This window comes from Ovis aries, chromosome 25 (assembly GCF_016772045.2).
Source record: "Ovis aries strain OAR_USU_Benz2616 breed Rambouillet chromosome 25, ARS-UI_Ramb_v3.0, whole genome shotgun sequence".
In the NCBI taxonomy this organism is placed as follows: Eukaryota; Metazoa; Chordata; class Mammalia; order Artiodactyla; family Bovidae; genus Ovis; species Ovis aries.
In genome coordinates, this window is record NC_056078.1 from 8,729,596 (window position 1) to 8,747,093 (window position 17,498).

Genomic DNA, 17,498 nt, shown 5'->3' on the forward strand with positions numbered 1-17,498 from the left:
GTTTGTCAATGGCCATTTTACCAAACACCTGTGATACTGGGTGTTAAACACAGTTGAATACATTCTTCGCAGTCTACTTAACGGTTTTTCACAAACTCATTAGAGGGAGAAAGGCAATGAAACAATGAAGTCTCAGCGTAGAAAAAGTACCTTTTTCTTCTTGTCCATCCATCTTCTGACCTGCGTTTACATTTGGGTGCTCTGTCCTTTAAACTTTCCATACAGTAAATACCTGTGCAGAGTTTGCCACTTGAATGAACCTCTAGGATACTGAAGAGAGGAAAAAACCAGTGGCAGTAAATCCATCTGTTCCGTCACTGATGCCTCCCTGACTTCTGACAGTGGAGGGTGAGCTTGGAATTCCCCGTTACTCTGGCAGGCTGATCATCCTCTTGCTCCTGGCTCTCCTTGAGTCTGAGTCCTGGTCTGGGCGTATCTTCTGCTTATCCTGAGTACATGGGATATATATGTTGGCACTCTGTTCATTTCCTGCTCCTTTGTGACATCATTGCCTCTTATTCTTTTTCCTTTTTTGTTTTGTTTTTAATGGTTCAGAAAAATGCTTATGTTTGATATTATTTTCTTTGCAGAGTAGTTTCTGTAAGAGTCTTCTGGCGAAAGAGTTATGAACTTGAGTGGCTTGGGTGTGGGGCGTGCGGTGGTGTAACCAGCTCCTCCGCGGATCTTCCCCCATCGTTAATTATCCTCTGTGTGTTTGCCACCTGCATCCGGACTCACCGTCCCCACAGCTTCATAGCAACATGTTCCTCCCTGTGTCGCTCTTTCATTGTAATGTCGTAAATGCCAGTTTCCTCCCCTCAGATCATTAATCGCTTCGGCAAATCCTTGCCTCCCTCCCAGCAACCCCCAGCCCCCCCCCCAACTCTTGACCTTTCTTCCTGTCATTTGTGATGGTCTCTGAACTCTGAATGGAGTAGCTAATTGGGCTACCCACCCATGAACCTATAATAAAAACTGGTGAGATTCTTTCCCATCTTAAGTACCTTCCACACTTCTTAAAAAGCTGTGAGAGTTGTTTCTCTGTGTTCCTCCCTCCAGTGAGCACCAGATGCAGATTTGCCGGTGCTCATGGTCTGTGTGGACCTACCGGAGGCCCCCTGGTGACCCCGGGATGCCCCCTCTGTCCAGAGGGAGGGAGCACAGTTGTGTGTACTCAGTGGAATTCTGGAGTTCCCATTCCAGGCATGGGTGCCACTTACTTGCTTGTTTAAGGCTTTTTGGAGCTGGCCGTGCCCTTCTCTCTGGCGGTTCTTAAGACGTGCACACAGAGTAAGGAATTTGCAGATGTGACTTCTTTGATTTGAGCCAAAGTTTGAACATCAGATGTGTGTGGGCAAGGGGGAAGATTCAAGATTTTGGCCTCTCTGAGAGGCCTGCTGCTGTTGGAACATCCAAGCAGTTAACCTTCTTTTTTCCACACGGATTTAGTATACGCTGCCAGACCTGATGAGAGAGCCGTAATGACTTATGTCTCCTGTTACTATCATGCTTTTGCTGGTGCGCAGAAGGTGAGGATGTGAAACATAAGTCGCCACTCACCTCTCGCCTTCTGTGTCTTGATTTTTTTCTTCAGTTGTTTTTCTCTCCCCCATCCCCCAACTCCTTGGAGTAAGGAGATCCATCTGGTTCCAAGGAAGTAGTCCTTTGTTTTTTTTCAGTCAGTTTTTCTTTGAAACGTACTGTCTATGCAGTAGGTAGTATGCCATTCGTGTTTGTTTTCTAGAAGGTTCCATGCTGTTCCACAAGCCCACATCCTATTGATATCCTCTGGAAATCCGATGGCGAGCTTTCACCTTGGGGAATTCCACGGCACCTTTTTAAACTGCATTCTGTCAGTGACTGAACTGAGTCTCAAGTTAGAAAGCTTAATAATTCAGCCACAAATGGGGTGGCCCAGGTGAGAAAGGAAGAGCGTATGTCCCCGTAGTTCTGTTTTCTCTCTTCCTGGTGGTTGTCTTGGCAGCTCCTATGCACGGTGGCGAGAGTCATAGTAAGAACTTCAAGTCCTGTAGACCCTTCTTTTTAGAAGTTCTGTTACTCAGGGTGGTTTCTATCAATGGCATGGTAAGTATGGATAGAAAGATGGAAAATCTGCTGTCTTCAGTGAACTTCATCCCCGTTTAAGTGAGGACGGCGCACAGAGCAGAAAGCCAAGGCTTAGGAGGGAGGGCAGGGGAAGTGGTGGCCACAGTGGGGCCAGAGAGGTCTACTTGTCCTCTTGCGTCTTGCGAAGGGACACACCTTGCTCACAGCCAAAGTGGCAGATGACGTGATCCGCTTAAAAGGCAGGATCCCACAGGTCCTTAGGCAGTGGGAGCCAGCTCTAATAGGCAGCACCCGGGTTCCCATAGGAATACCTTGCCTACACTTAAAAAAAAAAACCCACCCACGGTGGGAGAGAAACCCTCATTTTGACGATCTAAAAAGAAATGTGCTGGTTGAAAGCACTGTGTTCACGAGCGTTCCGTTCTGTACAGCCTTCCTAAAGGTCAGGATGGTGGGTCCAAGAAGCACAGAAAGTCAAGTGTAAACAGTTTGTTCTTCCCTTTGTTCACCCTGGTTTCTGCTCTTCATCTGTGTGTATGTCTGTTCTCTGTGTTATTTTTCCCTCCCTCAGACATTGTGAACACTCCCAAGCCCGATGAAAGAGCTATCATGACATACGTTTCCTGCTTCTACCATGCTTTCGCGGGCGCGGAGCAGGTATTTAACCCTCGTCTATCCGGGTGCCGTGCTGCCCTCGTGCACTGGTTTCAGTTATGTGTTTACGTGTGCGCGCGAGCACGTGCGTGCATACCTGGATGTGTGTCCGTGCACTTACACCTTACCCGGGACTCTTTCTGAGTGTTTTGTAATGACCTAACTTGGCAAGTTCCAAACTGTGAATGCTTTTTTACTTAACAGCGTTACCTTTCAAGTTCTTGAAGTGTTCTTAGCTCTCTGTCCTTCTAAGATATTGCTCATATTTCACTAGTCAATTGTGGGAAATACTCATGCTTTAGGAAAAGCAAGAGCCATGAAAATTGGGCTGCCTTGATTGAGTGGTGCAGGGGGATTTGACCAGGAGGAGTGGACACCTTTTCAGGGCCCATTTTCATTAATAGTTCTCTTCTACCTGGATGCCCTTCACTGTTCGGTGACCTGTTCAAACATCTTGCAAGACGAATATTAATGTAACTGAAATAGTGAAAAGATAACAGTGTTAAAACCTCAAAAAAAAAACGCATACTCCTTAACCAACAGCCTGAGGGACATCACAGGTAGGTGTCCCTCTGTTTTCTCCCTGGTCCCCTGTTTTTGCCTCCTGCCTCTTCCCGTATCTCTACTTGCAGTGTTCTTATAGATGGGGGTGGACAAGGGATGTATTATTTCTGTGATCTCTATAACTCTATAAGACCGTCTCCAGCAAATGGTAGTAATTGAAAATTGGCCCCTGTGAGGGTTTCAGAAGCAAGGCTTGGGACGAGGCAGGAGGTCTGGAAGCCAGATGGGCCTCATGGTCATGGTTTAAGGTGGCCACTCCTAGCTCAGGCTCCCCACAGAAGGACAATAGAAAATTATTGATACCACAACAGCTACTCAGGTGGATTAAACAAAGTCTTAAAGCAGGTTCTGTTCCGAGAAAGGATCCCAGCTAACACATTCTATGCGTTCATTTTGGGAGAAGAGGGCTTCTGTGAGCTCAGGGCAGTGACAGGTGTATTCAGAACTCAGTCCTCTCTGCTTTGATATCTAATGTGATTGGAGAGTTCCTGCCCTGTAGTTTTGAGGTTGGTTAGAGCAGCAGTCACCAACCTTTTTGGCACCAGGGACCGATTTCAGGGAAGACAGATTTCCATGGACCAGGGTGGGGGATGGTTTCGGGATGATTCAAGTGCATTACATCTACTGTGCACTTTATTTCTATTTTTATTACATCAGCTCCACCTCAGATCATCAGGCATTAGATCCCGGAAGTGGGGGACCCCTGGGAGGGCTCAGGTGGATGCCCAGGGACCAGAGATTTTTGTTTCTGCGACCCATCGATTTCTGTTACTAACTTGTTCGATGTTCCACAAAGCTCATGTTTTCAACTAACGCTAATCTTCCTGTTATTCCCTACAGTATATTCACCTTGCTGTGTACGTCTGTATGAAACTGTCCCAAAGGAGTGCAATGACCCATAGTGTGAAAGAGCCATATCCTCAGGCTTACCCCACCAGAACCTAGAACCTGCACCATTTACAGCACGTGCCACCTCCGCCCTGCCGCCTTCCGCCTTGTGTATGCACGTCCCTGTCGACAGAGCCGTCCTGTTTACCTATTGTGTTTTACAGGCTGAGACAGCGGCTAACAGGATATGTAAGGTTCTTGCTGTGAATCAAGAGAATGAGAGGCTGATGGAAGAATATGAGAGGCTAGCGAGTGAGGTAAAGGAAACGGGTCCCCGCGGTCTTGTCCATTCCCTCCCTGAGGGTGAGAAACAGAGGGCGAACACGGATTGTCAAGTGTTTTGTTTTGTTTTGTTTTTTTCTTTGCATTTTTCATCTCGGGTAGAATAAAGTAGGAAACTCCACTAGCTCTCAGGAATTGTTCATCTTGTAGCAGCTTAATTATTGGCACAAAGATCATGCTGCAGGTTGTTCTAAGCACTGCAGGGCATGGAGGTAGCTTGCATGTTACAAGGTGTAGTAAGAAGCTCTGCACCTCCGGGGTTGGACTCCCCTGGATGACATTGTGTTCCTTGTTTTTTTCCTGCCTCATTGGCTTCTGACATCACATTGGATGTGCTCTGAATTCAGAATCCCGGCTTCACGCAGTGACTTAGGAGCTAAGGAACATGTACAATCCATAGTGAGAGGACAGAGGCTCAGCCCTGTGTATGTATTTAAATATCAAGTATCTAGAGGGAACCTGGTGGGGGCAGAGCTGGTAGAGCCCTCCGTCCAAGACATTTGAGCACGAGTTTCCAGGATGCCTTTTTACAGCTCTTCAGTCAGGTTCTTGGTTAGAGTAGCACTTGCCACGCTGCTCTTCTTTTTGTTCTTATTAGAGTATAAATATTAACTAAGCAGGACCAGAGAAGCCAGGCGGCTTAGTGGTGAAGAATCTGCGTGCCAGTGCAGGAGATGCAGGAGACTCAAGTTCGATGCCTGGGTCGGGAAGATTCCCCTGCAGGAGGACATGGCAACCTACTCTAGTATTCTTGCCTGGAGAATCCCATGGACAGAGGAGCCTAGCAGGCTATAGTCCATGGGGTTGCAAAGAGTTGGCCACAACTGGGCATGCGTGCAACAAAAACAAAGTGGCCCAGGGTGAGGTCCACAGCCACCTCCTCTCTGGATTGAACTCAGCCACAGTGACAGTAGCGGAGAACAAGTAATGTTTGCTGTGAGCTACTCGGGCTCAAACTTGGCCTGTCCTGGGTAAAGCATCGGAACACTTGGAATCAATTTTCCCAAGTGGTTGTGTGTATTAGTCCAAGCTGATGCTGTTTTTACTTTGTCCTGTTGTGGGAAAATTCCATTTGCAGCATCATTTAATGCCAATGATCCAGCTTCAGGGTTGAAGTATGACCAGGACCGAAGGACAGATGCTCCTCGGTGATGATAACCTTCATTTTCTTTCCTGGTCCTTTATTCATCCTCTTCAGATAGACCGTGCAGGGCATTTGTAAGGCCTTGGTGGTAATTCAAGAGAAAGATGCATCCTTCATTCTTGGGATTCATTGCCATTTTCACCTTCATCCTGTGGATTTCCTTGAAAGTTAGCTATTAAAATACACTTTGGCATTGAGTCAGTTCCAGATTTACAGTGCTTTTGCCTAGTAAATAGACCCATTAGATTTGAGCTGATTGAAACTAGAAATACATTTTAAGTTAAACCCAGTCCTTTCCTGATTTTATTCCACCACGTGAAGTTTTTTTTTTTTTTCCATTTGAAAGCTCCATCCAGCATTTGTCTGCTCATGTCTGTCCCCAAGTTTCTTGTAAATGTCTCATTTTTGTAAAACATGCCTTGTGCTGACTGTAAGTTTTCAACCTGTGCACTTGGGCAAGGGTGAGTGGCCCTGGGTGGGGACTGAAGTCTCCATTTGTGCCCTCCTTACAGATGGGGCTGTTACAGACTTCTATAATCTCAGGAGCTTTTGGTCAACCCATTCCCAATTGTTAGATGCCTCTGTTTTATAACTGGGGGTCAGTGTGCTGGTGTTTTTCGCAGTGGTTTTTTTTTTTTTTTTTTTTTTTGGTGTGTGTGTGTGTTTCGGGAGCAGCTTTTGGAATGGATTCGGCGCACGATCCCCTGGCTCGAGAACCGGACTCCCGAGAAGACCATGCAGGCCATGCAGAAGAAGCTGGAGGACTTCCGGGATTATCGCCGGAAGCACAAGCCTCCCAAGGTGCAGGAGAAGTGCCAGCTGGAGATCAACTTCAACACTCTGCAGACCAAGCTGAGGATCAGCAACCGGCCGGCCTTCATGCCCTCCGAGGGCAAGATGGTGTCGGTGAGTAGCCGCTTGGCCCCGGGGGCACTGGGCTCTTTTTTTTCATAAAGTCCCTCCTCTGATTTGCTGCTGAGAGGAGGCACTGACTGTCATTTTGACCCTGTGGCCACTTCCTTCTGGATATTTTCTCTCTGCCATCACGCGGTTCTTGCCTCTCCCTGCTGTTGGCGCCTCACGAAGAGCAGGCCTCTCACAGACACCTGGTGGTGATGGTCCCTCCCTCTCCTCCCTCTGGATGGACCGGCATCTCCATCACATACCTCTGTTCCCTCTGTTACCACCTCCGCGTTTCACCTTCTCCAGGGCTCAGTCCTACGTTTACTTCCCTCTCTGCATATCAGTTTCCCCCACTCTTCCGAATCTTTCCCATCCGCATTAGGAAGCAGTCTAGACTCTGCCAGCAAAAATGAAAACCTCCTATGACTCCACATCTCCCCACAGCAGCTGCCCTATTTCTCAGCTCCCTTTGCAGCAGGACATCCAGAGAGAATTCTTTATGGTCCTTATTTTTGGTTCCTTCCTGTTCCTTTACTTCATTTACTCTTCAATGTGCAGTAAGGAATCTGGCTTCCTTCCCCACCTGCATGGAGACTGTTCTGTTCAAAGTCAGCAGGATCCATGTTGACAACCCAGTGGTCCCTTCTGCTTTCATGTTCTCTGTTGCTGTGACCATGGCTTCCTTGAAACTCCTTCCACTCTTGAACTTAGCTGAGTTCCTCCTGCCTGACCACCGAGTCCTTCCAGTCACTGCTCACAGCTTTGCTTCCTCCCCTGAGGCTATAGGTGGATGGTTTCTGGGTCAAGGGCTCCTGACTTTCTCCTCTGTCTTGACACCTGCAAGTGAACTCATCCAGGCTTGTGGCTTTAATTACCAGCTATAATGGCAACGTCTCCCAAATTTGACATCTCCAGCTCTGATTTCTGCCCCAGTTCCAGAGTCATATGTCCACTTGGATGTCTCAAAACCTAACATCCATGAGTCCTTCTACGGCGAGCTCTGTCTGAGTAAACGGCATCACTGACCCCTAAGTTACCGAAGCCTCAAACCCAGGGTCATCTCAGATCCTCCCATTCTGTCACTTTCTTGCATCTGGTTCCTCAGCAAGTTCCGCTGGCTCGGGATCGCACCCTGAATCTGAGCCCTTCTCTCTCCCTCTGCTGGTGTTGCCTGTGCTAAGCCACCAGTGCTTCTCTCTGGACCCTGCAGTAACTTTCTCGCTTGCTTTTCTTGTTCTTTTCCCCCTAAAATGCATACTCTATAACATCATCTTAAAAAAAATTTTTTTTCCTGTGGCATGCCAGCTCCGGTTCCCTGTGGCATGTGGAATCGCGTAGTTCCCCAAACAGGAATCAAACCCACATCCCCTGCATTGAGTCTTAACCCCTGGACTACCAGGGAAGTCCCCATCTTCTAAAAACATAAATCAGAGTATGTCTCCTTTCTTCTCAAAACCCTCCAGTGACTTTCTAAAATATCTGGAGTAAGATCCAGATCCCTTTTCTGGGATCTGACGTGGTCTGACCCCCACGCCACCCTGCTGACCTCATCTCTGGCTGCTCTGCCCCTCACCCATCTATGGACATACCACCTGGTCCTTCCCAAGCCCAGAGTGCACCTCTTCTGCAGGCCTTTAGCTCATCCCTCCCTTCATCATGAACTTGGCTTTTCCATCCCTGAGGTCTCGACTCAAAGGGCAGCTCCTCAGAGGGGTCTCTGCTCAGTAACCTGCCTAAAGGAACCACTCTCAAATGCCCTCATCAGTGCCACTTGACTGTGAGTTGTTTTTCCTTAGCAGCACATCACTGTCAGAAATAGTTTTGCTTGTTTAATTCCTTATTTGTTGTCTTTCTCTCCACCCCCCACCACAATTATGAAAACTACACCGGGGCCCTGGGAACTTTAGAGGTGCCGTCCACTCTTATATCAAAGGTTCCCACAGTGACTGGCGCATGTGTGATGCCCGGGAACCAGTTAACGGCTAGTAGAGCCCCGTCTCTGAGTCATTTTGGGGCTGAGTCATTCTGCGGCTTCAGCTTCTAGTAGCCAGAAAGTTAAAGTGTGTAAGCCTTTGTCCATATCTGTAGAGGCATTTAATGTCTGTTCACTGATGAGAAGGGCCATCTTAGTCCAAAAAGGCCTGGAGATAATGAAGATGTTTAGAAGCCAAAACATGGGGATGGTTATTTGGGGTGGGTGGGGAGTACAGAGGGTGAAAGAAGGACAAGAAGACACCAAGGAAAATACCGCTGACATCACAGAGGGGACCGTAGGGGAGCCCAGGGGGCCAAAACGTGACGGATGTGCCGTGCTTGTCCCCAACCATCCCAGGACATCGCGGGCGCCTGGCAGCGGCTGGAGCAGGCGGAGAAGGGCTACGAGGAATGGCTGCTGAACGAGATCCGGAGGCTGGAGCGCGTGGAGCACCTGGCTGAGAAGTTCCGGCAGAAGGCCTCCACGCATGAAACCTGGGCGTACGGTGAGTCCTTGGGGCACGGTGGGGCTCCTGGAAAATCAGGGTTGGGTTGCGGACAGAGTCGTGCGTGTGTGCCGTGACCTCTGTCCCCGGTGCCTGTGACCCTGTGGGCAGCTGTCCTCACCCCTTCCTGGTTTGCTGTCCCAGGTCCTGCTGTCAGCAGGTCCTGTCAGTCGTCCCTGCTTCACAGGGTTTTTGTGAAGATTTAATGAGTTCATATTTATAAGGTATTTCAGTTGGTATTTGGCACATAGTCAGTGCTGTGTTGTCATCATTCAATATGTGAACATTTGCTTTCCATGTCTAGCTTTGTGGAATTACATTCTTAAAGGTCATCAACCAGGGAGTAAAAGTGGGTCCAGTTATAACCACAGAAGTTGCCTGACTTAAGAAATATTTGTGCAGAAACAGTTTCAGAGAGAAATTTCTCTATTGTTATTAGAAAAAAAATCACAGCCTGCATTTAATCTCATTAAAAAATAAAGTTTTCAAACAAGCAGAATTGGGCTAATATGGTTGAACCCTTGGGCAGACAAATAAGAGTACAAGTGTTTTATCTAATAATCTCAGATAATTTTCATGGGCTAGTAATTACTAGCTTAACTGAGCATCACACAGGAAAGTCAGATACTTCTTTAGGAATGACACAGACTTGTTATTTAGAATGTGCTCAGTGTGCTTTCTGGACTTTCCAGGTGGTGTTAATGGTAACGACTCGCCTGGCAGTGCAGGAGACTTAAGAGATGGAGCTTCTATCTCTGGGTTGGGAAGATCTCCTGGGAGAGGGCACAGCAACCCATTCCAGTATTCTTTCCTGAGAATTCCACGGCCAGAGAAGGCTTCAGGCTACAGTCCCTAGAGTCGCAAAGAGTCGGACGTGACTGAAGTGACTTAGTGTGCATGCAGTGTGCTTTCCACCCTTCCAGAACACACAGGGGCTCAAGGCCTCTTTAGCAGAGTGACAGCCTGAATTCTAGCTGAGATATTGTCTCTGCCTCTTCAGGGCTGTCCTCCTTTCTCCCTTCTCTTGGTTCTCTGAAATGACCCAGGGCTTTGCACAGAGGCCAAAGCCCTCACACTCCCTTGCCTCAACCCTTGCAGGCAAAGAGCAGATCTTGCTGCAGAAGGATTACGAGTCGTCAACCCTGACGGAAGTGCGGGCTCTGCTGCGGAAGCACGAGGCCTTCGAGAGCGACCTGGCCGCGCACCAGGACCGCGTGGAGCAGATTGCCGCCATCGCCCAGGAGCTCAAGTATGTGCTGCCTGCGGGCGCTGCCGCTGACATTGAGCCCTGGGTCCAAGCGAGGACCCCACAGAGAGCTTCCCCAGGCATTCCCAGGGAGGGGGCCATGGGGGCCTGCCTTTCCTGTCCTGTCCTAAATGTCGATCCAAGCCAAAGGATGCTGTGATGGGATTTGTCCTGGTTTTTTTTTTTTTTTTTTCTTCTTTTCTCCTAAGCTTTTTATTTTGTATTGGGTTTTTTTTTTTCCCCTCAACTGTATATTTTGTATTGGGGTGTCAGGCCTTCCCTGGTAGCTCAGACAGTAAAGAATCTGCCTGCAGTGTAGGAGATCCCTGGGTCAGGAAGATCCCCTGGAGAAGGGAATGGCTACCCACTCCAGTATTCTCGGCCTGAAGAATTCCACGGACAGAGGAGCCTGGAGGGCTACCGCTTCGCAAAGAGTCAGACACAACTGAGCGACAAGACTTTCACTTTCAGATAGCCGATTAACCGTGTTGTGGCAGTTTCAGGTGGACAGCAAAGACACTCAGCCACGCATGCACATGAGCCCATTTCCCCCCCAGACTCCCCTCCCATCCAGGCTGCCACATCACATTGAACCAGCGTGCTCTGTAGTGGGTCTTTGTTGTATCCATTTTAAATATAGCAGTGTGTACATGTCCATCCCAAACTTCTAACTGCCCCTTTCCCCCATCCTTCCCCTACCTGGCCACCATAAGTTCATTCTTTAAATCTGTGAGTCTGTTTCTGTTTTGTAAGTAAGTTCATTTATATCATTTCTTTTTAGATTCGGTCTATAAGGGATGTTATAGGATATTTCTCATTCTCTGTCTGACTTGCTTCACTCAGTATGACAATCTCTCAGTCCATCCATGTTGCTGCAAGTGGCATGATTTCATTCTTTTTAATGGCTGAGTGACAGTCCAGGTCCTTTTTTTTTTTTTTTTCTTAAAGAGTGACACTGACTTTTGCACTGGTCCTTTGGTTTTGGTAGTGTCCCTGTGTCCATCCATCGGGCAGTACCCCCACACCCAGCACAGGCAGCTCCGCTTCCAAGAGGATGAGAAACAAGCACTCGGGATGGGAACATGGCTTGCAGAGGGGGCCTCACCCAGGCCTGGGAGCATGAGATGGCCCATATTACCCCCCGCCCCAGGAACCAAAGACCAAGACGCCTCCAAAGGAAGAGATATTAAGGCTGCACTTTCCTTTGTCATCAAATAAGTGCCGTTTCATTTGCATGCTCTTTATTTTATGGGAGGAGCTAGCATGAGGTTGAGACCGGGGTACTTTAAGCCCCAGTGGGTGTTGTAGGTCCCACTGGTCCAGATGTTGCCTCTGGCTGTGGCCATCCTTCCAGAGAGGGGCTTCCCTGTTGTTCCTAAGCCTACTTCTTTTTTTTTTTTTTTTAAGGTCCTTGCTCCCTTTCATAAATACAGAATTCCATTCCCTACTTCTCTGTCCCTCATTATTACCACTGATAGATCTGTACAATTTTTAGAGCCTGTCACATAATGATAACTTTAAACAACCAATAGTAAATGTTTCTTATGATAATGTTACAGTTTAAGACTCTCATGTTCCTCTCTTTTGACTGGAGCGAATTCCTTAATTAACAGAGATGGCTTCTTTTAAGAGTATCTTCTTATCCAGCCTTGCCCAAATATATTCTCAAATATTTGTGGCCTTCATATCCAGTTTTCCACTGTACTTGTGGCTTTACTGTTGTCTTATTTCTTATGCTTCTTGAATGTTGGCTATCTGGCTGCTTGTTAACAATTTCAAAATAAAAGAAAGGGAGAGAAACACGAGCAATTTAATGTTCTATCATAGTTCCCATAAATAATTTGGGATGGTTTCAAGTATCGCTCATAAAAACTAAGTAACATTTTTATATTATTATTATTCCTGGCATCCCCAATGTGTATTTCTTTACTCACTCAAGAGAAGAACCACAGAATCTAAACCTGTGTTCATCTTACTATTATTAGTCTCCCTTTCCTTTTTACTTTTTCTAAAATAATGAATGTTTATGCAGTCCTCAAAGTACAAAAGAAAAGAAAATACCCTGCACAGCTATGCACACCCTAAGTCCTTGAAACTCGGTATGTGTAGAGTTGCTGCTGCTGCTGCTGCTGCTGCTAAGTCGCTTCAGTCGTGTCCGACTCTGTGCAACCCCATAGACGGCAGCCCACCAGGCTCCCCCGTCCCTGGGATTCTCTAGGCAAGAACACTGGAGTGGGTTGCCATTTCCTTCTCCAATGCATGAAAGGGAAAAGTGAAAGTGAAGTCGCTCAGTCGTGTCTGACTCCTCCATCCATCCATGGGATTTCCCAGGCAAGAGTACTAGAGTGGGGTGCCATTGCCGTCTCCGTGTGTAGAGCTAATATGTATGAATTAGAAATTGCCCTGATGATAATCACAGAAAGCTGTGATCGATGCCTCCACTGTGGATCAGTAGAAGGTTCCTGGGCTTTTAGTTCTGAAATCTTCTGCTCTTTAATAGTTGCATTTGAAGAGCCATATCCTTTTCACTTTGTATTCAGGGCTGTGCATTGCTGCCATGTTTTGGTTGGTTTTGATTTTCTGGTTATAATAATCGCAGAATCTCAGTCCATCTCAGTTAGTGGTGTGTGTGTGTGTGTGTGTGTGTGTGTGTGTATGTGTGTGTGTACGTGTGTACAAAGCTGCTCTTAAGAACTGGATCCTTTAGGTGATTGGGAGTTTCTTACCCACAGAAAGCATACTCACATCACGACATATGCATCTCCTTTATTCAGAAACAGTGACATTCAATAAAGACGAGTTAATTTTGTTTAAGAGAATAAAAAGCAGGTTAACAAACAGCCATTGCCTTAATTTAGAGTCAAAAGAAGGAATAAGCTTCAGGGAAATGGATTTGGTCTGATAGGAGGAAATTTCCTAAAAGCCTCACTTTGGACCATTTTGAAAGCAGATGTCTCCTGAAGATGTCTATAAGCCTCCCTGAGTCTTACTTTCATCCTAACTAAAAGGGTGATTAAATTTTGTCCAGGATTCAAACTTTCTATCCCCAGAGACACTAGGTTTGCTTTCTAGTCAATTATTTGCTTGAATGGTAGATTCAGGTAAAATCTCACCTCACAAAGACCCCGTTAGGATGTACAGCAGGGCTGGTGAGGACCGGGGACCGTTGAGGCAGAAGTCACGCTGTCCCTGCTGTCACACGAGTGACGTAAGATGAGTCAGTCCTTGTCAGAGAGGAAGGGCTTGGTGCTGCTGGGCTCAGAGTCCCAGCACCTCCGCCCCCCGCCTTCCCCCCGGGACGTGGTGCTCTGTCCAGCCTGGTGCCCTTTGAGAGGAGCCAAGGACACAATGGGGTGCAAGCTGATCCCCTCTCCCTCCCGCACGGCTCATCTGATGTTCCCGTCTCCGTGGCTTCAGCACGGTCCCCGGGACTGTCCTCAGGTCAGATTCTTGGCTTCATTTACAGGTACATCACCACTTAAAAATAATGCACTCCAGGGGCCCGGCCAAGAAAATAAAGGCAGAATAAACTTAACCTGAGGTGTCAAGAGGACAGCTTTTCTCCCTGTTTAGAAATCTGTTGACCAGCAAGAATTTTCCTAATTCTTCCTGTGATCTGTCAGAGAATAGCAATCATGTTTGCAATGCTGAACAAAACCCTGAAATACTCTGCTCGTTCTCTATTACATCTTTTTTTTTTTTAATTACTACCAATTTATTTTGAGCCTGTGTCCACTTTTCTTCATGTCATCTGGGAAAGTTCTTCTTCATTTTCCCTTCTAATAGTGAACTGGACTATCACGATGCTGTGAATGTTAATGATCGCTGCCAGAAAATCTGTGACCAGTGGGACCGGCTGGGAACGCTTACTCAGAAGAGGAGAGAGGCCCTGGAGGTGAGTGTCCAGGCCACCTGTTGGCATGACACCTTCTAATAGAGCTTCCTTTGCTAACTCACTGTTATTCATTTTGTTTTTCTGTGGCATGATGTGTATAAACCAAAACAGATTGTGGACTTCCCTGGTGCTCCACTGGCTAAGACTCTGTGCTCACAATACGGGGGTCCCAGGTTCGATCCCTGGTCAGGGAACTAGATCCCACCTGTCTCAACTAAAGATCCCGTGTGCCACAACTAAGACAGAGCACAGCCAAATAAAATAAATATATATTAAAAAAAAAAAAAAGCTTGTGTAGTGATTAGAGCTTCTACAGAGAACATGAAAATCAGGAGAACAAGGAAAATGGAAAGTTGGTAGTTTTGTTGTCATTTATCCATATGGCAACAACATGCCCTTTTGAAATAAAAATATAAAAATCCAGTAGTAATGAGATAATGGTATAAACTCATTTTTGTGAAATAATAATGGCAGTGAATTTCCCAGCGTCCTTATCTAAGAGTAAGTTGAGCTGAGACTGAGTCAGGAAATAAGGAAGAATCGAAGTTGAGACATTCAAAGGGAAGATGGCAACACACGTTGAGGTAAGTAAACATGGACGTGAAACAGAATCAGGATGAATCTGGCCCTATTCAAGTATAAGACTTGGAGAAACAGAAGTAAGTGGCTGGTTTTTAGCTGAACCTAATCATCTCTCAAGATTTCCCCAGTGGCTCAGTGGTGAAGAATCTGGCTGCAGTGCAGGAGATAGAGGAGACACGAGTTTGATTCCTGGGTCGGGGAGATCCTCTGGAGGAGGGCATGGCAACCCATTCCAGGGTTCTTGCCAGGAGAATCCCATGGACAGAGGAGCCTGGTGGGCTATGGTTCACAGTGTCGCAAAGAGTCAGACACAACTTAAGCAACTGAGGGTGCGCACATGCGGTCTTCTCTCACCATGGAAGACCCAGACGGCATGAAGAAAGAAGCAGTTAGCAGTTTTCTGAGTCATTTCACCCTGGCTCTGATGAAGCTTTTAACAGTGTAATATCAGGCTTCCTATGTTAATATATCCACTTAAAGAAAAACGTTGAGAGAAAGGAAGGACCAGGCATGTGACACAGAAAGCTCAAATTTTTTGAATAGGAGGAAAAATGACTCCCAACTATGGAAGAGTTTTAGATTCCAGATGCCTCCCTGCCTGCTTGCCAGCTTTTCTGCCATAGGGAACGAGCGTAGTATTGTTCTCTGTGACTTGAAGCCTTGTGCTTTCAAATGCCCAGAAAGGCTGCTGTTGCTGCTGCTGCTAAGTCGCTTCAGTCGTGTCCGACTCTGTGCGACCCTATAGTCGGCAGCCCAGGCTCCCAGGCTCCCCCGTCCCTGGGATTCTCCAGGCAAGAACACTGGAGTGGGGTGCCATTGCCTTCTCCGCCCAGAAAGGCAGAGAGGTTAAATTCTGAATGAGGATTTAAGAACATGAAACTGTAGTTCCTCCCTCTCTAGGTAGGTGACTGTTGGGAAAGGCACAGTGTTGATCATAAAATGAGGACGATCCCTTGAATTTTCTGTGAACCAGCATGGTTAGAGAATCAGGTCCTCTAACTTCTAAAGTGTGCTTTAGCTGAAAGCACCTTACTGGATACTCTATGTGGATTCTCAGTCTTCAAAAGGTAGGATGTGGGGACTTTCCTGGTGGTCTAGTGGTTAAGAATCTGCCTGCCAGTGCAGGGGACGTGGGTTTGATCCCAGGTCCCTGGGAAGGTCCACGTGCCACAGAGGGACTAAGCCTGTGCCACAGCTATTAACACTGAGCCTGGGCTCTGGAGCGCATGCTCTGCAATAAGAGAAGCCAGTGCAATGAGACGCCTGAAAACCACAGCAAAGAGTAGCCCCCACTCACCACAACCGGAGAAAGCAAACTCGAAGCAACAAAGACCCAGCACAGCCAAAAGCAGATAGACAAATACATGAATAAATAAAAATTAAAAAAATACAAGAGTAATGTGGTAGAGTATTTTAAACACTTTCAGAACATTGCGACTCTGGATGTAATTAAATCCACCTCTGATTCAGAAGGTGCTTCAGAGACCTGCAGGGCTCAGCCTAATCATTTGGACATCAGTTAATCTTTTTGTATACACATGCTAATGATGAGAGAGTTGTGATGGACGAAATTTCAGATAATAGTTTATTGCTCTGGAGTGCATCTTTACATGTCTCAAGAACTTTTTCTGATTTAGTCTATGATAACACTGGCTTCTATTTAATCTTCAGAGGACTGAGAAATTGCTGGAAACCATCGATCAACTTCACCTGGAGTTTGCTAAGAGAGCAGCTCCTTTCAACAACTGGATGGAAGGCGCCATGGAGGATCTACAAGACATGTTCATTGTCCACAGCATTGAAGAGATCCAGGTAACTGAGCACAGCTCTGTATTCCCACTACTAGAAATGAATCGTAATTTCAAAAGAATTCTCTCTTTTGTTTTGTCTCGTTTTTTAATTAAGAAAAATGTGGCTGGGGACATCCCTGGTAGTCTAGTGGTTAAGACTCTGAGCTTCCACTTCAGGAAGCAGGGGTTTTCTCCCTAGTCAGGAAAGTAAGATTCTGCATGCTGTACAGCGAGGCCAAACACACACACACGCATATATAGGGCTAGAAAGCCCAATGTACCCTTTGACCTTTAGCTTAAAAATGTGTATACTACTCTGCTACAGCTAAATTAACACCAGCCAAATAAAGGAGAATATGTCTAAAATGGTATGTTCTTTAACGTAGAATGTGAAATCATACGAACAAAATAGACATATACGCTCTTGGACTTAGTCACAGCAAATTACGAGTTTATTGGCTGCTAAGTTTCCTACTTTGCAATGTTTGTATTTACTGTTCATTAAAATCTATAGAATTTCACCAGACCATAAAGCATAAAAAAAAGCACAAATCAGCACCTTCTACCTCCCACAATCCGAAATGTTCTGCTTTGGATCTCTTCTGGAGCATCAGAATTACAAATAAGACTTAAAAGTGATTTAGGGAGGTAAGTTCCTCTCAAATATCCAGGACCCAATTTATTTAGAGACCATTTGATGTATAATGGAAGATAAAGAGAAAATACTATTAGATTATTTTTTCTGTAAAATATATAGATCATCAAAAATAATCTAGATATAAAAGAAATAGTGAAGGTTGGGATTTGAACCCAACCAAGGTACAGGAATTCCTGTCAAGGAGCATTCTAGAAGGGTTTGTATCTGGTTGTAAGGGGAAAGAAATTACTTCCTTGAACGTGGCCTTTGTCTTCTGAAAGAAGCTGTGAGTGTTTCTTGCATGCACTCTTAAGCAGAGGTTGGCAATCTAAAATCGTTTTTGAAATAAGTGAAATATCAAAATAT

At 46.3% G+C, this 17,498-nt stretch overlaps 1 protein-coding gene across 2 annotated transcripts in view; it reads left to right on the forward strand.

The window, feature by feature from the left end:
* Positions 1 to 17,498, forward strand: part of ACTN2 (actinin alpha 2) — a 76,925-nt gene that overhangs the window by 45,887 nt on the left and 13,540 nt on the right. The window contains exons 8-14 of one of the 2 annotated variants that reach the window (XM_004021370.6): positions 2,639 to 2,724; positions 4,338 to 4,430; positions 6,275 to 6,505; positions 8,835 to 8,982; positions 10,081 to 10,231; positions 14,015 to 14,123; positions 16,377 to 16,517. In XM_004021370.6, coding sequence (XP_004021419.1) covers positions 2,639 to 2,724; positions 4,338 to 4,430; positions 6,275 to 6,505; positions 8,835 to 8,982; positions 10,081 to 10,231; positions 14,015 to 14,123; positions 16,377 to 16,517 — 959 coding nt within the window. Of the gene's footprint in view, positions 1 to 1,441; positions 1,530 to 2,638; positions 2,725 to 4,337; positions 4,431 to 6,274; positions 6,506 to 8,834; positions 8,983 to 10,080; positions 10,232 to 14,014; positions 14,124 to 16,376; positions 16,518 to 17,498 lie in introns of both variants that reach the window. The other variant, XM_060406742.1, reaches the window with a different exon arrangement.